We start from the raw sequence: 21,107 nt of genomic DNA on the forward strand, positions 1-21,107 counted from the left end.
ACCTGCCAGCCCTGCCCCTCGTCTTTGCTTCTGCCAGTCCCCTTGCCCGTAGCCCCGGTGCAGGCCCTTTATGGCAACAGAAGGGGCACCTGCCTGAACCCCCTCCTCCCCATTCCGGGCACGGCCCCCCACAGAGGCGCTCCCTCCCTGTCATCTCCCCCGGGCAGCTCCACGGGCTTGGCATTTGGGCAGATGGCTTCCTTTGGGAATGGACTGTAGCATCTGCTGCTTTCCTTGGAATGCGTCTGGTCCCCTGGTCCCCAGAAACCTTCTGAGGACTCGCAGTTCTTTGCAAGTCCCATCCATTCCACCAGCACGTCTAGAGTGCCTGCCCTGTGCTCTGCCTTGCGCCCCACGCCAAGGGCAGCATGCCAGCACTGGCACCTGGTCCCCGCCGTCCGGGGGCCTCCCTGATCGAGAGGCACAGACCTTCACCCATGGCATCCATGAACCCATGGCAGCCTGGCAGCCTGCGGGCCGCCTGGCAAAGGGACACTGGCTCAGAGCTGTGGCCAAGGGGTCGGGGCGGAACAACTCTAGAGGAGGATCTGGTCCCTTTTCTGTGCTCCTTGGGTGGCACCCTGAACCCAGACCCCTACAGCCAGCGTTTCCTCCTGATGGCCACACGCCCCGCCCACCGCACCCCCGCTCCCCTGGGAGGGGCTCACTCCAAGGCCAGCTTCTCAATCTCCTCTTGTCACATGTCTCGCTTTTAGCTCCACCCTTTCCAGCCCCTCCCGCTTTACTTTTCCTCCTTAACACTCGGACTCTCACATCCGTGGGGGGCAGAGGGCTTTGACTCACTGTGTTCTCAGCTGGAACTGTTTCTGGCACATGCCAGGTGCTCTGTCCGCAAAGGGATTCTTGTCGAATTGCGCTCAGGAAGTTACTCCCCGGGGCGGGGCTGGGCGACGGCTGCTCTCATTACTCATCTCCTACTTCCTGGAGATGAGACGGAGACCCAGGCGCTGAGAAGGGAGGCTCTGAGGGACAAGTGTCGGGGCGGACGTCACAGCGCCCCTCCCCCCGGGCGCACACCTGAGGAACCCCCGCCTCCAGCACCTGCCTTTTGCCCAAACTCCAGGAGGGTCTGAACACAGGCAGGTGTGGGGCTGCTGCCCTGGCTTCAGGTCCAGGGGCAGTGGGCTCCAGGCTGCCCTCTCCTCTCCAGTCTCCCCGCCGCTTGTGGGGGCGGGCAGGCAAGCCCACTGAGCTGGATTCTCCCCCAGAGCCCAGGGGTCCCCACCACCTGCTTCCTCTACCCACCCCACCCCAAAACCACCTTCCCAGGAGTGGGCACCTCACCTGGCTGCCAGGAAAACCCTCTCCAAGCGGACTCTTTCTCTCTTTAAAAAAAATAAATAAGTCCCACTTTATTTTGGGAACTTCAACACATCTGAAAGTAGAGAGACCAGTGCACTGACCCACCATGTCCCCGTCACTTCAGCTCAGCGATTATCACCGGTTTTCCGTTGCTTTCTTCTCCTTCTACCCCTCCCACTCTCACTCAGCCACTTTTTTATTTTCCCTGACTCTTTAAAGGCAAACCTCGGCTTCATACTAATTCACTCATAAATACTTTTCCGTATGTACCAGTAAGTAACAGATAAGGGCTTTAGACGTCAAAATGATGGAGTTCCTGGTGGCTGAGCAGGTTCGGGACCTGGCATTGTCCCCGCTTTGGCTCAGGTCGCTGCTGTGGCACAGGTTCGATCCCTGGCCCGAGAATTTCTGAATACTACTGGTGTGGCAAAAAAAAAAAAAAGAAAAGAAGAAAACGCATCCCTGTCCCATCTATTAATATCAGTCATAATTTCTTAATATTATCTAATACGTGGACTACGTTCAGTTTTCTTCTATTACCTCCCAAATGTCTTTTTTTTTTTTTGTCTTTTTAGGGCCACACCTGTAGCATATGGAGGTTCCCAGGCTGGGGGTCTAGTCGGAGCTGTAGCTGCCAAGCCTACACCACAGCCACAGCCACAGCCATGCCAGATCCAAGTGGCATCTGCAACCTACACCACAGCTCACGGCAACGCCAGATCCTTAACCCAATGAGTGAGGCCAGGGATCGAACCCGAAACCTCATGGTTCCTAGTCGGATTTGTGTCTGCTGCGCCACAACAGGAACTCCCCCCAAGTGTCGTTTTCTAGTTGTGTTGTTGGGATTAGCACCTATCCGGGCTTCACACACTTCATCTGGTTGAATTGCACCTGCAGTTTCTAGGCTCCTAAACTCCATCTGCGGGTCCCCATTGTATCAACTGATGAGCATCACCTGGGAGTTTCTACAGACCACCCACGCCTGGGCCCTACCTGGACCAATTAGATCAAGGTCCCTGGGTGACCCTAGCCCTGGGGGTTGGTGTCAATCATTTGATTGATTGGTTAAGTGATCCCCCTCCCCTGTCTCCCCCCCCCATCCCATGCAGTGATCCCGGCAAGCTCCCAGGGCTGGGAACCAGTGGAATCCACTCGGGTTCTCAACAGGCACCAGCAGCTGTGCCCCAGGGTGTCCCCTGGCAATGTCTGGAGATGCTTTTGGTTGTCACAACTTGGGGAAGGGGCGATTCTACGAGCATTTAGTGGGAAAAGGCCAGGGATGCTGCTCAGCATCCTGACTGCCCAGGATGCCCCCACTGGGCTGGGATCAGCCAGCCCCAAACGTCAAAGGGCGGACAGTGAGACATTCTGAGGCTGAAGCACAAAGCCCACTGTTCTAAGGGGCAGAGGCCTCCTGGGGGAGGAAGCAAATTAAGCTGGATTCTTTCCATTCCTCATCTCAGCCCCGGCTGACAAATCGCATCCTGCGGCCTCCTCTCCTTAGCCCCACGTCCCTCCCCCAGTGTCGAGTTGGGCCAAACTCCCCCGAGGGACTGGCTGCTCCCTGCCTGCTGGGGCAGGAGAGGAGGGCACAGGTCAGCATGACTGCTTACCAGCTAGGCGACCTATGGCCTCCTGTGCCTCGGGGCCCACACCTGCAAAACGGAGGGACTAGGGCTGTCCTGAGCATGTGGTGACATCAGGTCACATGCCCACGGGCGCTTAGTCAGTGCCAGTTATCCTGGTCACTGTGGTGCCCAGGGCCCAGTGCAGAGGAGGCGCTCAAAAGGTGCTTGTAGGGAGTTCCCGTTGTGGCTCAGCGGGTTCCGAATCCACCTAGGAGCCATGAGGATGTGGGTTCAATCCCTGGCCTCTCTCAGTGGGCTAGGGATCTGGCGTTGCTGTGAGCTGTGGTGTAGGTGGCAGACGTGGCTCAGGTCCTGCGTTGCTGTGGCTGGGGGGTGGCCCAGCAGCTGCAGATCCGATTCAACCCCCAGCCTGGGAACCTCCATTTACTGTAGGAGCGGCCCTAAGAAGGAAAAAAAAAAAAGTGCTTGTAGAAGTGAATGAATCCCCATCTCCCCTGTGGAAACCGGGGACCAGAGACAGGCTGATGTCACAACCAGCGCCCAGCACTCAGCCTGCCCAGGGCTTCTCAGCTGGCGGAAAGGGCCTCGCCTCCGAGACACAAATGTGGGCGCTGTGCGTGCCCGCTGTCCCTGGGGGCTTCCCCACCCCCCCCTGTTGCCACCATCAGAGGAGGCCATGCGGAGCAGCCCTGCCCCGCAGCTCCCTAGGGAGGAACACGGGCAGAGGACCCTCACAGCCCACCCTCCCTCCCATCCTGCCCTAACCCTGCCCCCCTCTGTGCTCCATTGGGGTGAGACAGGATGCATTTCCTGCTTATCACTCTGGACATGATACAGTCAGGAGAACCAAAAGATTGTGACGTGTTGGAGTTCTCTTGTGGCGTGGTGGCTTAGGGATCTGGTCTGGAGCGGCTTGGGTCACTGCTGTGGGATGGGTTTGATCCCTGGCCTGGGAACTTTCATGTGCCGTGGGTGTGGCCAGACCAGGAGAAAAAAAAAGATTGCAACATTTTCAGCAATGACTCTGAGAGAAGCCCGCTAGGGCGCCCACCCTAATCCCTGTGATCTGATCCTTTCCTGCAGAAGGCGAACAATGGTCCTGCTGAAACTCAGTTTCCCTTTCTAAGCTTCTGGAAGGACACAGGGCACAGGGTATGGAGACCTTGGGCTTGTACGATGGAGCGGGCAGGAGAGGCTTGTGACAACGACATGAGAAACACGTGGGAGGCCTCCTCAGAAACCCATTTGGATAAAAGGCCTCTGCACCCACAGGGTTGGGAACTGGGGGGTTACTATCAGCTGGGCTTGGTAAAAAAAAAAAAACCTGACACCTGCCCGGCAGGCAGGAGACAAGTCCCAACACCCCCATCTGGGCGGCACCCCTGCGTACTCCCTAGAAGTGGGGTGCATGTGTGGAGAGCCAGGGCCAGACTCAACCATGGGGGTAGCTGCGCTTTGATCACGAGGGCCATTTGCAGCCCCCAGGTCAGAGGCCGCATACGGCGGGGGAGGGGGCACATCATGATCGGAGTCCGGGTGCAGCAGGTGGTGAGCTAGTGGGACCGCCCACTCCTCTCGCAGCCTGGCGTTGGGGCGCACTCAAGCACGGCCATCCGGTAGGGGGACGCCCCGAGGCCTACCCTCCACCCCCCAGGGCTGGGGGGCAGGGCCAAGGGAGCCTGGCACCCAGCCTCGGGGCGGGGCGCGCGGTGCAGAGACCCCCGGGCCGCGGCCCAAACTTTCCCCGGGTTGCCCCCCTGCCCGTCCATCTCACCCCGGGGAAACTGACGAGGGCAGGGGGAGGCCGCGAGGCCGCAGGCACTCCCCGGGGAGGCAACCGGGCCCCGCTCCGCCCCAGCGCCCGGCCAGCGCGATCGGGCGCCCGCGGGCGGGGCGGGGCTGCTGCCAGCCCCGCCCCCGGGGGCCGGGAGGGGGCGGTGGGAGGCGTGCGCGCAGCGGCAGCGGCGGCGGCCGGGAGCGCCGGCCGGGGCGGAGCGGGGCCCCCGTGCGCGGCCCGGCCCGGGCCATGACCCCCGCTGCTCTCTCCTGCAGGCTCGCCGCCGCGGCCCCTCGAGCCCGGCCGCCGCCACCACCAGCGCCCGGGCGGGCCCTACAGTGAGCCCACCAGGAAGCGGTGAGTGCCCCGCGCCGCGGCTCCTGGCACGGCGCTGACCACCCCACCCCACCCCACCCCAGCACTTCTAGAAGACGCCGCTCTTCTCCAGGGCCAGCGCCCGGCCGGGCAGCGTCCATTCCCGCCCGCTCCCGCAGGGGTAGGGGCGCGCCTGGGCGGGGTGGGGCGGGGGCGCAGGTCCCGGGGGCCGTGGGGGAACCCTCGCGGGCTCGGGCGTCCCCCCCAACTTCTTGCAGACTTTTCTGCGGAGACGCGGGTTTGGGCAAAGTTGGGCTCCCTCTGGCCGTGCTGCAACTCACACTGGGCGGGCTGGGGGTGTGTCCCCCCACTCTCCCTGCCGCCCCGAGATGTCACGAGTTCCTGGGGAGTGGACCAGACCGCCATTCCTGAAAGCTGGAAAGGAGCCCGGCCCGGGGTGGGGGCAGGAGGCCTCGACAGGAACCACTTCCCCTCCATCGAGTATTTCGGAATGTATTATTTATGACCCGCCTCACTTAGGGGCCCCTTTCGCTCCCAGGGCATCAAAGCAGGTTTGCGGCCGCAAAGGGCGACCAGTGTGAAGGCGCTCGGCATCCCTCCGGCCCGCGGAGCTCAGTGGCCGGGGAGGTGGGGGGGGGGGGCACTCTTTCCAAGGTGGATCCGCGGCCCCGCGCCGCGGCCGGGTGGGCGGGCTCGGTGGGTGGGGACGGCCTCAGACCCGCCGCCCGCGGTTGCCGGCCCGCTGTGCTGGACACCGAAGAGCGCGCAGGTTCAGACGCGTTGCTCGCTGACCAAGAGGGAGGAGGAGGAGTTGCAGGCAGCCTGCTGCAGGCGCTTCTGTGCTAGTCCAGCCTTTGTGCAACAAACACCCCATGTTACTGATAAGGAAACTGAGGCCCGGCGAGGCACGCCTGGTTTGGCAGGCTCTGGCCTTTGCTGCACAGCCCCCAGGGGTGCTTGGGGAGTTGGCCTTGTCCCAGCCTGCGTGAACTCCGGAAACACCCCCTTACCTGTCTGGGCCACACCCACCTTGCGTTCTGGGTCCCCACCCTGGATGGGCGGGAGGCAGGGGAGGTATTTATGGAAAGACTTAATCCCTGTGCCAGCCCTAAGGAGGCTGAAAGCCCCGCCAGCCTAATCTCCTCTCCCTGGAAGGCGTTCTCTTGCCAGTGGGGTGCGCCCCTGTGGGCCCTGAGCCCAAGGTTTAGATCAGCTCCGGAGACTTGAATGGGAACTTCCCTTCAGCGGCCACAGAGACAGCAGGGATACTTGGTGTTTCTTGAGCACTGGTGCTCGGTGCTGGGCTCCGGCACCTGCATCTTCTCTTGTCATTCGCTGACCAAACGCTCTTATCCCCATTTTGCAGATGAGGACACAGACGCTTGTAAATACACAGTGACTGATTCAAGGGGCAGGTAAGTGCCAAGGCCTGGTCTCGAACCCCTGGCCCTCACCGTGTAGGACCCTCAAGAACAGACCTCCCCCCATGAAAATATTGTCAACCGATAATATACACCCAGGATAACATGTCCACATCGAAAGTGTGCTCCCCAGGGAGTTCCCATTGGGGCGCAGCAGAAGCAAGTGTGACTAGTATCCCTGTGGATTCGCGTTTGATCCGGCGTTGCTGTGAGCTGTGGTGTGGCTCGTGGACGCAGCTCTGATTCCACAGGGCTCGGGCTGTGGTGTAAGCTGGCAGCTGTAGCTCCAGTTTGACCTGTAGTTTGGGAACTTCCACATGTCGAGGGTGTGGCCCTAAAAAAGCAAAAAAAAAAAAAAAAGTGTACACCCCAGATGAAGAAACAGAAATCCCCCGGGAGCCCACCCGTCCCCCTTGGGGCAACAGCCTCCCCTGGGAGCCTGTGGATGGTCCTCTGGGTCCCACAGGTGGGGATGCATCGCAGTGACTTTTTATGCGGTAAGAACACAGAGTTTGCTTTTCTCTTTCCCCCGCAAACCTGCATGGGGCGAGCTGCCGGCAGGCGCTCACAGCAGAGGGCTGGTAGTTCCGTGGTGTCTAATGTCGGGGCTGCTGGAAAAATAATGACATGTTTTCTGATTAACCCATGAGTAATTAACTGTTACCCCAACTTCAAATACAACACCGCTTGTTTTTACATAAACATTCTCAGGAATGTATAGCATATGGAAAATTGCACAAATCCTGAGAGTTGAGCTTGCTCTCACAGAGGCCCAGCACGGCAGTGGGCAAGCATTTTGCTCAGACGTAGGTGGCCCGTCAGCGGAAGGCCACAGTTACACGCCAGGTGGCCCAAGACCTCGCCTGGTGACCGTGAAGCAGGTGGGCATTTGGGTGGGCACCTTGACCCTCCCCCACGCCCGTCCTCTTTCACTTCCTGTGGGCGAGCGCTGCGGGCCAGGCCACCCCCTGGCTTCCCCACGCCGCCCCCTGCGGGTCTGTGGGCTAGAGCCAAGGACAGGCTCGTGTTTGCACTCTGTGGACCAGGACGGGAGGCATGTTAACGCCTGTAGCATCTGTTCCCAGCACCGCTCCTTTGGCTGCTGTTGCAGGAATTCTAATCCCGTTGCGAAAAGAAAAGGCCTCTTTTTTTTTTAAGAAAGGAAGCAAACCAAGCTGTGTCGTGTGCTTGCCGGCAGCGGCGATGGGCTGGCCTGGGTTTACAGTGAGGACACAGGCGCCTCGAGCGGGCCTGGGTGCCCCCTGCCCCTGCCACGGGGAGTGGAACCTGATTCCCTGGGGCTGGCGGTCCGCCCACCTAGGCCACCTGTCCCATTGCTCAGCTGGGATTCCTCACCCCTGCCCTCTCCTTGGTCCTCAGGGGGGGGTCTTTGTCAAGGCTGTGAGGCGCTGTCCCGTGTGGAGTCACGGCCTTCTGATTCATCTGGGAGGTGACACCGCAGAGACCCAGATCCAACTTCTAGCCTGACCCCGCCTCGCCCGCACTTGCCCGCTCTAGGCGTCCCTGGCCTCCTCTGCGAAACCCAGGTGACAGTCTTTGCGGAGGGTTTCAGGTTTGGCAAATACGAACTCAGGGTGCCCAGCTCCTTGTGAAGGGCCTGTGCGCGTCCAGGCAGTAGTGGGGCGTCCCGTGTTTTCCTTGGCGTCCTTTGCTCTGAGACCGCCTCCAGTTCCAGATCCGGATGATTCATTCCGGGCAGGGTTTGTTTCATCCTCGCGAGCCCAACCTCATGAGCCACAGAAGTGAAAACGGAAGGGAAGTCAGACATTGGAGCCAAAGCGCGCAGAGCAGGGTCCCTTCAGCCCCAGAGGAGTCCTTGTGTCGCCTGCCCGCAGCTCTCTTGCACCTTTGTGAGTTTTGACTTTGTGCGGAGAACACATTAGTTTACTGTTTGTTCTCTTCCAGTCACACGCCTGCAGGGCGTGAGTCCAGGCACCAGCTCTGTGGGCTGGTGGCGTGTGGTTCTTCCCTTCAAGGTGGCTCTAAAGGTAGTCACCGGAGTTCCCGTTGTGGCGTCAAGGGTTAAGAGTTCAGCTAGTAGTTCCCGTCGTGGCGCAGTGGTTAACGAATCCGACTAGGAACCATGAGGTTGCAGGTTCGGTCCCTGCCCTTGCTCAGTGGGTTAAGGATCCGGCGTTGCCGTGAGCTGTGGTGTAGGTTGCAGACGCAGCTCGGATCCTGCGTTGCTGTGGCTCTGGCGTAGGCCGGTGGCTACAGCTCCGATTCGACCCCTAGCCTGGGAACCTCCATATGCCGAGGGAGCGGCCCAAGAAATAGCAAAAAGACGAAAAAAAAAAAAACAAAAAAAGTTCAGCTAGTATCCATGAGGATGTGGGCTCGATCCCTGGCCTTAGTCAGTGGGTTGAGGATCCAGTGTGGCCCTGAGCTGGGGTGTAGGCCAGCACCTGTAGCTCCAATTCGATCCCTAGCCTGGGAACCGCTATATGCTGCAGGTGTGGCTGTAAAAAGCAAAGGGAAAAAAAAACCCAGTCACAGATACCTTGGCCAGGTGTGTCTTTTCCCGTGGAGATGCTCATGGCCTCAGAGGGACAAAGCAGCCGCCGCTCGTGGATCTGGCCACCACGCAGGGGAGAGGCAGACCCTCAGCGGGGACGTTTCCCCACTGCCCAGCCCTGTCCCCAGACGACTGTGTCGTGGCCGTTTGGCAGCAGGGAGATTTTCATGCCCGGGCGGGCGCAAGAAAGAATCTGTTCTTCTTCAAGCTGTTGTGCCGATAATTAACAATCTGATATTTTGAAGGGAACACAAACAGCACGATTCATTCTGAAAGGGAGGTGTTTCACACTCCCGCACACGTGTGAAAGAGAGAGCGCACTTAACTCTTTGCAGTTAAACCAGCTCAGCGAGTGGCTCTCTTGGGCCCAACGGCTTTCCTGCTGTCTTGCCAAGCTAAGGGGGCCCCTGCTCATGAAGCCTTTCCTTTTGCCCCCATTAAATCTTTATTTTCTAATTACAAAAATGTGTATCTCTGTAACACGTGCAGGCAGTATAGATGGCGGTGTGTAGAAGGAAGGTCCTGGAATGAAACACCACCTCCTTTCTCTCCATAGGCGATGCAGCCCACGCCTCTTGGGCATTTGCTCTGTGCTGCGGGGAGCAAAGCCCTCTCACAGTCACCATCTGCCACCGTGCAGTGCCCCCTGCGGCCTGGGGAGCCCGCTGCACGCCCAGCAGCCCCGTTGTGCAGATGAGGACATGAAGTCCTGGCGGGTTAGGAGCCCGGGGCCCGCGGCTGAGCCAGGCTCGGTCCCAGCGGCTGCGGGCCTGCTCCTCTGGGGAAACGTAAATACACCCCTGTCCTGACTCTCCTGTCCCTGTCTGGCTCTCTGCCCTCTCTCGCTTCCCGCTGCCTCCCCAGGCCCGTCCATCCCTAGCTGATGGCTCCAGTCCGCCTCCTACCCGCCCACAAGTCCAGCCTGGCTGAAACTGAAGCCTCTGTCCCGGCCCCTCCTCCACTCGGACCTTCCCAGGGTCCCGCTGTCACCCCAGGCTTCTAGCAGCTTCTCTCTCTGCACCCTCCCTGCCTAGCTGTCTGCACCCCTCAGGCCCCAGTTTCTGCCTGGAGCAGAGCTGCTCTCACATGACAGACACACGGATCGCCAGGGTCCAGGTGGCGCTGAGATGCTGTATGGCTGACAAGTTCCTGGGGTGCCCCAGGGGTCTCTGCCTAACCAGCCCCTAGGAGGTAGACACTCCTATGGGAGCTCAGAATAACCTCCGAACTTCATCCCCAGCCTCCAGAGACCTCGCGGTCCAGCTCAGCTTTGGCCCCTCTGTGGACCGTTCCTGCCCCAACGCCCCCTCTGGTTCCGCCCATGGGCCACACCCCCTCTTGTCCTCTGAGCCTTTGCACATTCTGTTCCTGCCACCTGGGAGGCTGTTTCCCGCTTGGCCTGCTCCTGCCTGGCTTTGGGGAGGTAGGCCCCAGGTCTCCCAGGCTGGAGCAGGGACCCTCCTCTGTGCTCCTGGCCTCCGTCAGCTTCCCCTGGGTCACCAGCCTCTGAGCAGGCGTGGACCCCATTTGGCCTTGTATTCATCCGCCTGTGTTGGGTCTTCTGCGAACAGAAGCAAGAGCTGTGTTCGGGGCAATGGGAAGGGAGCTGGGAGGTCTGAGCCCGAGGAATGGAAGAGGCGGGAAGAACAGTTGACAGAACCAGAGCTGACTGCCAGGGGCGCCACGCTGGACACAGGCCACGGCCACGCTTCGTGCCGCCCCCCCGCCGGCCTGCACACAGGGGTCTCCTGGGAGGGAAGCCATCCCTCCCCTGGGCCTCTCAGAGACCCGAGGAGCCTCCGAGTGTCGACAGGAGCCTGCAGAGCCTCACCCTGTGGGGCGGGTGGGTCGGAGCTCCACTCCTAGTAAGCTGGGTGGCCGCAGGCGGCTGCCGCCCCCTCTCGGAGCCTTGGTTTCCACATCTGTCAAGAGGCGATTGCGCCTCGGGGGGTTGTGAGCGAGGGTTGAGCATCACGAGCCCTGCCGGCTGCTGCCCCCATTTATTCATTTATTCATCAGCTCCTGGGAAGGCCAGGGTGCTTCATCTTGCAGGGGACGGTGGCGACCCCCGTGGCCTGTGCTCAGGGCCACCCTGTAGCCCACCCCTCCTCCCCCAGCCAGGGCCCTCTCATCCCTAAAGCCTGCCATGCTCTGCAGCCCCCAAGGTCAGGGGCCCCGTCAGCCCTCACCTGCAGCCTCGCCGGCCCGGCCACCGCACGGGGCCTCCTCTGGTATATTTGGCTTTTGAGGCGCCTCACAGTTTTTCCACTCAGCGCACAGCAGATGCAGCCCAGGACTAGTCTGCAGGCGCCGTGACCTCGTGGGCTGCGGTTTCCCTCCGCCACTCCTTCCTGTTGTGCCCTGGGCCGGGGTGGGGGCCTGGCCACGCGTGGCCGATGCAAAACAAGCCTCTCCTCTCTCCCAGGCTGCGGAGGCGCCGACATGGGGCTCAAGCTGACCTGCCTGAAAGGTAAGCACGCGGCTCTCCCCTCCAGCTCCCATGGGGAGTAGGGGCGAGGCAGAGGGAGGGAGACCCCAAGACCCAGGGTTGCTGCCCAGGGGACAGAGGGGACCGGGCCATCAAGGTCAGCACCTGTATACAGTAGGCGCCAGGTAAGTGCGTGCTGACTGAGCACACCTCCAGGCCTTCCTTTCCCCAAGCCTGGGCGACAAGGGTACGGGGCAGTGCCCCCCCTGTTTCGGTTGCCCCCTGAGAGGGGTTCACCGCAGCCTGTGGCGGTCCGGGCCCTGGAGGAAGGTACCAGGCACGCAATGGGATGGAGGGTGTTTGCCGTCTACCCGGGGGCCTGTTATCACCCAGATGGGCTGTGCCACCTGCTGGCTCCTGGGGAAGGAGGGCTGGGAGAGGGAAAGACCAGGAGAGAAGCTTCTCCGAGGAGACAGAATCCCTGGGAGGTGTTGTAAGTGTGGGCAGAGGCAGCCAGACCTCTGTCTCGTGCTTGGACCTTCCGTCCAGCATCTGGGGCCCCCGGAGCCCCTCAGACCCACATGGCCTGCAGGGAGGCCTCTTCCCTTGGCCCGGTATTTAGTGACAAGTGCTCCCCCACCGCATCTCCCCCCTGAAATCCCCTCGCCCGTGTGCAGCAGCGTGCCACCAGCCCTGACTCCCCTCCTGCCACTCAGGCCTGCACCCTGCTCCCTCCTTCTGCCACGGCACCTCCCCGGGATGGGGGACCCGGGCCCGGATGAGTGAGCTCCAGGGGAGTGGCCCTCAGGGGGGCGGGGCCTCTGGATGGACCGACTCCCCCAAGACCTCGGGCAGCGGGGAGCACTGGTCCCCCTGGAAGGGACCTCCGGGAGGGTCAGGGCCTGTGGCTGATCCGAGACCGAGCCCGTGGAGCTCAAGGACCCGCTTCCCTTGGACTCGGCTGCGGGCCGCCCCAGTGCTGGGCACGTGCGGCACGTAGGCTTTTTGTGTTGGTTTTGAATTGTGGTGAAAGATACACAACACAATTCTTGCCAGCTTAGCCATTTTAAGCGTACAATTCAGTGACATTATATGCGTTCGGGGTGGTGCAACCACCGCCACCATCCGTCTCCAGAAGTTTCCATCTTCTCCCACTGAGACTCCGTCCCCACGAAACACTAACTCCCCTCCCCCTTCCTGCAGCCCTGACACCCGGCACCCCCTTTCTGTCTCTGAATCTGCCCGCTCTGGGGCCTCACCTGAGTGGAGTCCTCAGCTTCTGTCCTTTGTGTCGGACGCACCTCACTCAGCATCCGGGTCTCAAGGTGCTTCCCTGCTGTAGCAGGTGCCAGAAGATCCTTCCATTGTGCGTAGACCATGTTTGTTGGGTCTGTTCCCCCCTCGACAGACACTGGGCTGCTTCCACGTTTGGCTGTTGAGTCAGGACTAGCCAGGACCCCGAGGAGATCTGGGGGCCCCTGACCTTCCAGCCTGAGGCTAGAGGCTCAGCCAGGAGAGGAGACCCAGGAGCTATGCTGCTAAGGGCCCCTGGGAGACCCCCACCCCCACCCCATCGCCCTGCCTGCGGGAGTGGAGCTGAGTGTTTCTGAGCTGGGAGCTTTAATTTAATTTAATTTAATTTTTCAGGATTGCAGTTTGATTTTTTGCTAAAGTAGAGCTGATTGACACTGTTGTACCAGTTGCTGCTGCTGCACAGCAAAGAGACCCAGACGTATGTGTATACGGACATTCTCTTTCTTATCTTCCGCCATGGTCGCTCCCAAGACACTGCGTCTAGTTCCCTGTGCTGTACAGCAGGCCTCGTTGTGTTTATCCATCCCTTTTTTGGGGGGGTTGCACCTGCGGCATACCGAAGTTCCCAGGCTAGAGGTCGAATCGGAGCTGCAGCTGCCAGCCTACACCACAGCCACGGCATGTCTGCGACCTACGCCGCAGCTCACAGCGACGCCAGATCCTGAACCCACTGGGCAAGGCCAGGGATCGAACCCGCATCCTTGTGACGTCTAGTCGGGTTCATTACTGCTGAGCCAGGACGGGAGCTTCCCTTTTTTGTTGTTGTTCCATCTTGTTTATGCACCACGTCTTCCCAACCCACCGGTGTTGATGGACCTTGAGGTGGCTTCCGTGTCCGGGCTGTTGTGAATAGCGCTGCTGTGAGCATGGGGGCGCGGGTATCTTTTTGATTTAGAGTTTCGTCCGGATAGATGCCCAGGAGCGGGACTGCTGGCTCACATGGTCCTTCTGTGTTTCATTGTCTGAGGAACTTCCATCTGGTTCTCCGTGGCAGTGGTACCAACTTACCTTCCCCCCCCTCCCGGCAGGGCGGGAGGGTCCCCTTTCTGCACCCCCTCCAGCTTTTATCTGTAGGCTTAGTAACAGTGGCCATTGGGACCACTGTGGGGCACGGCGGGGAGCTTGGAAAAGGGCCGCCTCCCTGGCCCGGCCCCGGGGGAGTGGAGCCAGTGCGTGGTTCATTGCTGGCTCTCTTGCGGCCAGCCCCCCGCCCTGTCCCACCCCCAGCCCCACCTGGCCTTGGCCTCTGGAGGGCAGCACAGGCTTGGGTGTGACCCAGGGCATGGGGCGTGGGGCAGGGTGTAGACACCCCCCCCCCCCGCCCCGCACGCGCTTAACCAGGACAACGCAGGCCCACAGCCCAGGGGCCCCCGGGCCACCCTCCTCCGCGGAGCTTCGTTCTTAGGGGACACACCACAGACGGGGACAGCAGGGGGCTGAGTCCCCAAGCCCTGCGACATTCACGGCTGCACACATCCCTCCCCTCACGCTGCCCGCACGTGTGGTTTCACTTGGTTGTCAGCGCTGGGCTGTGGAGGTCTGTGTACCATCGGTTTTTGGTTTTGTTTTTTTTTTTTTGCTTTCTAGGGCTGCTCCCGCGGCACATGGAGGTTCCCAGGCTAGGAGTCGAATCAGAGCTGCAGCCACCGGCCTCCACCACAGCCACAGCAACGCCGGATCCGATCTGCGTCTGTGACCTACACCACAGCTCACGGCCACGCTGGATCCTTAACCCACTGGGTGAGGCCAGAGATCGAACCCACCTCCTCATGGTTCCCAGTCAGATTCGTTTCCACAGCGCCATGATAGGATCTCCTGCGTTGATTTTTTATTTCCCGTCTGCGAGCTTCGCTGCGCTTCCCCAGGCGTACCAGCCTCACGCTTCTCGACGCCTGTGTCTGGTGCCACCAAGAGCAGGCCTCGGGCTGGTTTCCCACACGTCCTTTTTACCAGTAATGACGTTTTGAACATCTTCGTGTGCAGTTTCTACAACTGTTATTTCTTTGGGATGAATTCCAGAAATCAGAATGTCCTGGTCAAATACCCAGAATAAACGGTCGACTCTTGCTGGGGGCCTGGCCCGGGCAGGACCTCCTCCCCCTCCCTCCCTCCCTCCCTCCATCCATTCCTCCCTCCCTCCCTCCCTCCCTCCCTCCATCCCTCCCTCCCTCCCTCCCTCCATCCCTCCCTCCCTCCCTCCCTCCCTCCATCCATCCCTCCATCCCTCCATCCCTCCATCCATCCATCCCTCCATCCCTCCCTCCATCCCTCCCTCCCTCCATCCATCCCTCCCTCCCTCCCTCCCTCCATCCCTCCCTCCCTCCCTCCCTCCATCCATCCCTCCCTCCCTCCATCCCTCCATCCATCCCCCTCCCTCCCTCCATCCCCCCTCCCTCCCTCCATCCATTCCCTCCATCCCTCCCTCCCTCCATCCATCCCTCCATCCCTCCCTCCATCCATCCATCCATCCCTCCATCCCTCCATCCATCCCTCCCTCCCTCCCTCCATCCATCCCTCCCTCCCTCCCTCCATCCCTCCCTCCCTCCCTCCATCCCTCCCTCCCTCCCTCCCTCCCTCCATCCCTCCCTCCCTCCATCCGTCCCTCCATCCCTCCCTCCCTCCCTCCCTCCATCCATCCCTCCATCCCTCCCTCCATCGGGGGGCGCTCTGGGATTCCCAGTTTCCGGATGAGGAAGCAGAGGGGCAGACAGGCAGTGCAGTTGCCTGGGTCTCGCAGCTGGGACCCAGGTGGGATTCAAAGCCAGGCAGGCTGGTCCCAGAGGCCTCGTCAGAGGAAAGCATTTTAATTCAACATGGGAAGTAACCTCTGCAGCCAGAACCTTGATCCATGTGAGCTCCTACATCTCCACGTTAACCCTGGAACCTGGCGTCTTCCTTTCCTAGAGCCAGTGCAACAGCTGACCCCAAACCAGGGGGCTTAAAACCACAGAAGTCTATCTTTTCACCATTCTGGAGGCCAAAGATCTGCAGTCAGAGTGTCCACAGGGCCAGGCTCCCTCTGGGGCCTCAGGGAGGGTCCCTTCTGCCTCTTCCAGTTCCTGCGGGGCCCGGGCATCCTTGGTTGTGGCCACCTCCCTCCAGGCTGCCTCCGTCTTCACACAGCCTTCCCTGTGTTTCCTGCACGCTTTTTCAGAAGACCTCTCTGGAGTTCCCTGGTGGCTCAGTGGGTTAGGGATCCAGCATTGTCGCAGCTGTGGCTCAGGTCACGCTGTGGCTTGGGTTCAGTCCCTGGCCCAGGAACTTCCGCATGCCATGGGCGTGGCCGAAAGAAGAGAAAGATCTCTCTCTCTTTAATCTTTTTTTTTTTTTTTTTTAATCACCGGACCCACCGCACACACACACGCGCACGCACGGCATAAAGTTCCCGGACCAGTGATTGAATCCGAGCTTCAGCTACGACCTAGCTGCCTCAGTGCAGTTGCTTTAACGCACTGCGCAGGGCCAGGGATGGAACCCACGGTCCGCAGTGACCCGAGTGGATGCAGTTGGATTCTCAGCCCACTGCACCACAGCGGACATGCCTCTCGCTCCTTAGTCTTCGGTCTTTGGCCCTAGAGCCCGTCTTAAATCCAGGATGCTTGTGTCGCAAGATCCCGAACTAATTACGTCTGCAAAGACCTTGTTTCCAAGGGAGGTCACATTCTGAAGTTCAGGGTGGGCATGAATTTGGGGGGAATCTCTGCTCCCCCCACCACAGGTCACTGTACCTCTGAGCCTCCGCATGCAGGATGGGAACATCCCTCTCTGTCTCATTTCTGGAACGTGCTTACTGCCTGTCTGGCTATAAAGTCTCAGCCCCAGGTGGGAGGGAGATCAGAGAGGGTGACAGCAGAGAGAGGAGCACAGCTGTGCCAGAGTCCTTTTGTTTCTGGTTCCAGAGGAGAACAGGCACAGTGGGACCCTCTGGGGGACAGGGGCGGGGGGCGGTCCTTGTGCTCAAGGGCCTGGCCGTAGGGCTGTGACTTGCGGTGATGGTCCCCTGGCCAGAGCGCGGTTCCCCGGTGCCTCCCCATGAGAGGACTGGCACGCACGGGGCGAATCTGTCATCCAGGCCCTGCTCCCCGATTTGCTTATCTCAGCATCACTATAGCTGGGTGACATGGGTAGCCTTACAGATGTGGGGGCCCGAGCACAGGGGAGCTCCCCCCAGCGGCGGCGGCAATAGGTCAGGAGGGGCTTGGCTCAGGAGGCAGGGAGGGTGGGTGGTTCTTTGCGCCCTGGTCCCCAGCGGTGGCGCTGCCTGGGACCGTGTGCTTTTCCCCAGCCCTGCAGCTTCAGCCTCACCTGGGAGCCAGGCAGAGGTGAGAATTCTCCAGACCCACCCAGACCTGCTGAGTCAGAAACTCTGGGGGTTTTTAACGTACCCACTGAGAGATTCCAGGACCTGCTCAAGGTTGAGCCCCGCTGGTGACATCGCTCTGGAATTGGAGGGATCCAGGTTCAGGTCCCAGCTGTGCCCCCGACCCCCCGCGGTCAGTGCATGTGCCCGAGCCGCAGTGTCCCCATCTGTAAAGTGGAGTGACGAGTGGTCGTGTCTCCTGGGCTGGTGGCAGGCGTCATCTGAGAGGAGCACGGGAGAGGGTGCCCAGCGTTTCCCGGCCCTCCCGCCTTCCGCTCTGGAGGCAGCTCCAGCTGGGTGGGGACCTCAGCAGAGGGAGGTTAAAATGGGGGATGGGCTTTCCCCTCGGGACTGCCTCGGGGCCCACGGTGGGCTCTGGGGTTCCCCAGAGGATGCTAGCTGCAGCCCCAGCCCACGCCCGTGTCACCATGGCGACGGGATCCTGAGGATGGGGCTGGGCCCAGGGGACTGTCCTTCTGGGGCCAGGCAGGAAAGGGCCAGGAGCCGGAGACTTTGTCCTGGCCTGACGGCTGGTTCGTTTGTTGAATAGACTATTTTTTAGGATAATTTTAGATTTATAGAAAAAATAGTGAAAACACTACGTGGTTTGCACACACCCTACAGCCAGCTTTCCCCGTAGCTACGTCTTAGGTTAGTGTGGCCTCCTCATTACAGTCAGTGAATCACTACAGACGTGTTATTTTTTATTTTTGATTATTTTCTTTTTGTCTTTTCAGGGCCGCCCCTGTGGCATATGGAGGTTCCCAGGCTAGGGGTCATGTCAGAGCTGCAGCTGCCGGCCTCCCCCTCGCAGGAGCCGAGCTGCGTCTGTGACCTACACCACAGCTCGTGGCCACACCGGATCCTTAACCCACTGAGCGAGGCCGGGGATCGAACCCGCATCCTCACAGATGCTAGTCGGGTTTGCTAACCGCTGAGCCACGACGGGAACCCCCACACATGTTATTTTAACTCAAGTCCCCGCTCGATCCTGATTTCCTGGTCTTTTCCTGATGCCCTTGTTTTGCGGCCGAGTCCCATCCCAGGCCCGCCTCGTATTTAGTTGTCCCCTCGGGGCCCGGCCCCTTTCTCAGAAGTGCCCGTCTTTGTGACCGTGACCTCTCTGCGGAGGACCGGCCAGGGCTTGGAAGGACCCCCCTTCCAAGGGGTTTGGCTGACGTTGGTGCATTTGTCGTCTCTTCCTTGAAGTATGTGATGAGGTGACCGCGGGCACGAGGAGGACACAGGTGCAGCCCCCCAGGCCCCCGGGCGCGGGGACCTCTGGCTGCCAGGCGTCTTTCCTGGCCCCCTCCTGGGGCTCAGAGCCTCTGCTCCCTGTGCCTCAGGTTTTGGTGAGGGGCTGTTGGGAGCTGGCAGTGGCGATGCCCATTTTTCTGATTGGTATTTGGAGGCCCAAGACTAGCCCCACATCACCCCATTCGAGCAGGAGAACATGGTTCCAGCAGCCCCACAGCCGGGTCCAGAGCTGGTCGAGAGCGTGTCCATCACGCAGGCGTTGACTGCACCCCCACCGTGCGCCACCCCGTGGCCAGGACAGGGCTTCCGGGCGAGTGAGGCTGCTCAGGGCTAGGACGGGAGCCCGCCGCCTGGCCGCTGGCCGGGGCCAGGGAGGGGAAGGGGACAGCACTCCTGGCTGCGGGCCCTGCATGGGCAAAGGCCAGAAGCAGGAAGGTGTTTTGCGGGGGGGGGGGGGGGGGGGGTTGAAGAACAGCAGGTGGGCGAGGCAAGGACTGGCCCCGCTGGATGGGGTGGCAGGGGGCGGGGCGGGAGCCCCCCAGAAGGAGGGGGCAAAGGCATTCGTTTGACTAACACATCTTGAGGAGGTTTCGGAACACACGGGGGCTTCATGCCTTTGAAGGGAAGGGATGTGGGGGGGGTGGTCCACCCCGAGGTAGAAAATGGCCAAGGGCAGATGTCCTAGTGTCCCAAGCTTTAGTGTTTGCATCTGTGAAGTGGGCTGGGGCTTCCTGCCCCTGGGGATCTTGGGGGCCCCCTCACCTCACTGTCTAGCAGTGCCACTGCCAGCAGGCAGGCATTTCTGTCTCCTCTGCCCACCCCTGCACCCCCTAGAACAGAGCCTGACACACAGCAGGGGCTCCCTTCCCCTGGGGTCAGGCCCAGACCAGAGCCATGTCCCTGTGCCGCCTTTCGTTCGTTTGGCAGTCACTGACCACCTGCTCAGTGCTGAGCACTGCGCTGGGCCCAGGGGACACAGCAGCCAACGGCACAGTGCCCCTGTCCCCACGCAGGAGGCAGAAAAGAGTGTGTGCACGTGCGGTAGATGTGGTGGTGAGAGCTGCAACGGAGAGGGGCCGCGGAGTGGCTTGAGGCGGGAGAGGGCCTCTCTCAGTGCCCACACTGAAGCCAGCTCAAATGCAGGGAACAGAGTTCCAGGCGGAGGCAACAGCAGATGCAAAGGCCCTGAGACAGGACCAAGCTTGGTGAGCTGATGAGCAGCAAGGAGGCGAGAGTGTGGCTGAAATGGCCGGCGAGGGACAGGGGCCAAGCAGGAGGAGCTGAGGTCACGGGGACAGGCAGGGCCATGGGAACGGAGGTGTGGTATCGAGAATTTCTTTTAAGAGTTCGGGGAGCCCTGGGATCATCCCAGGCCACGGGCCTCAGCCTCCACTGCACATGAGAACCACCCGCAAGGTGTTCAGGAAGGGGCAGCCGGAGCTCGCTGCCCGGGGCAGGCATTTGGGTGTGATGAAGCGTGACGGAGGTGATTGTCCTGAGGTGATTGTCCTGTGCGGCCCGGGGTGAGAAGCATGGTCTGGGCCCCCGTCCTTGCTTTTCAGCCGGGCCTGGAGTGCACACTGACGGCCTGAAGTGACAAGGACCAAGTTAGCTTAGCTGGGCTTCAGGGATGCAGGCTCTAGTCCAGGACTCTTTCTGGCTCCTTCTGAACAGATCTCTCTGCTCAGGAGATGGGGAACTGGGCGGGGGGTGGGGGGGGTGCAGCGTCGAGACCCCCAGCCTGCTCGGAGGAGTGGTGGGCCGTCAAAGCCTGTTTCCAGCGCTAAGCAGATGGGGCTGCCTTTGCTGCCCCCCCAGGGGCGAGCTGACAGCCCTCCTGGCTCACAGCGGGATTTAGCCCCTCTCAGGCTTAAGCTAAACCCGGCACCTGCTGTGCCCGGAAGGAGGGAGGGCCTGTCTCAGCAGGTGGGGGAGCCGTGTGCTCCCTAACGGGGTGCCCTGATCAGCGTTCCTGCCTCCTGACTGTCCCGGCTCCACAGCCCGGAACCACGCTGCCTTGCTGACCTCGGAGTCCCCTTCCTGGCTTTGGGTCCGCACGCAGTAGGGACACAGTAAATATGGGTGGGAGGAACAGTCTCTTGACTGTAAGGTGTGGAGAGCCCCCCAGGACCGCTGATTGGCGGGGGCACCTTGGCGCCTCCCTCCCTCCCCCGGGAGGGGTCAGGTGCAGCTCCTGCCCAACCCCCCTACTCTGCCCAGTATCTCCTGTCATCTGCCCAGCAAGGCTTCGAGGAGACTGGCTCCCTGCCGGGGTTCAGGTGGGGAAACCAAGGCATTGGTGGTAAAGCTCCAGCCCCAGGTCACGCAGCGAGAATGGGACACAGAGGCTGAGGAGGCCTGGTTCCGACGGATCCTCCCGGACCCCTGGAATTCTCTTCTTCCTGGGGTGTGGTTTCTTTTCTTTTCTTTTCTTTTCTTTTTTTTTTTTTTTTGTCTTTGTGCCTTTTCTAGGGCCGCTCCTGCGGCACATGGAGGTTCCCAGGCTAGGGGTCGAATCGGAGCTGTAGCCACCGGCTTACACCAGAGCCACAGCAACGCGGGATCCGAGCCACGTCTACAACCTACACTACAGCTCACAGCAACGCCGGATCCTTAACCCACTGAGCAAGGGCAGAGATCGAACCTGCAACCTCATGGTTCCTAATCGGATTCATTAACCACTGCGCCAAGACGGGAACTCCTGTGGTTCCTAAGGCTTCATGGTGAGGGTTCAGGCATGACCCTAGGCCATGCTGCCCCCACGTC

General features: G+C 60.8%; 1 protein-coding gene across 2 annotated transcripts in view; it reads left to right on the plus strand.

Moving 5' to 3' along the window:
- The first annotated feature begins 4,896 nt into the window (after nt 1-4,896).
- Nucleotides 4,897-21,107, plus strand: part of C8H16orf74 (chromosome 8 C16orf74 homolog) — a 30,828-nt gene continuing 14,617 nt past the window's right edge. Inside the window, exons 1-3 of one of the 2 annotated variants that reach the window (XM_047790582.1) lie at nt 4,897-5,046; nt 6,392-6,440; nt 11,408-11,452. In XM_047790582.1, coding sequence (XP_047646538.1) covers nt 11,425-11,452 — 28 coding nt within the window. In that variant the 5' untranslated portion in view covers nt 4,897-5,046; nt 6,392-6,440; nt 11,408-11,424. Of the gene's footprint in view, nt 5,047-6,391; nt 6,441-9,746; nt 9,771-11,407; nt 11,453-21,107 lie in introns of those variants that run through there. The other variant, XM_047790583.1, reaches the window with a different exon arrangement.

Source organism: Phacochoerus africanus, chromosome 8 (assembly GCF_016906955.1).
Source record: "Phacochoerus africanus isolate WHEZ1 chromosome 8, ROS_Pafr_v1, whole genome shotgun sequence".
Classification (NCBI taxonomy): domain Eukaryota; kingdom Metazoa; phylum Chordata; class Mammalia; order Artiodactyla; family Suidae; genus Phacochoerus; species Phacochoerus africanus.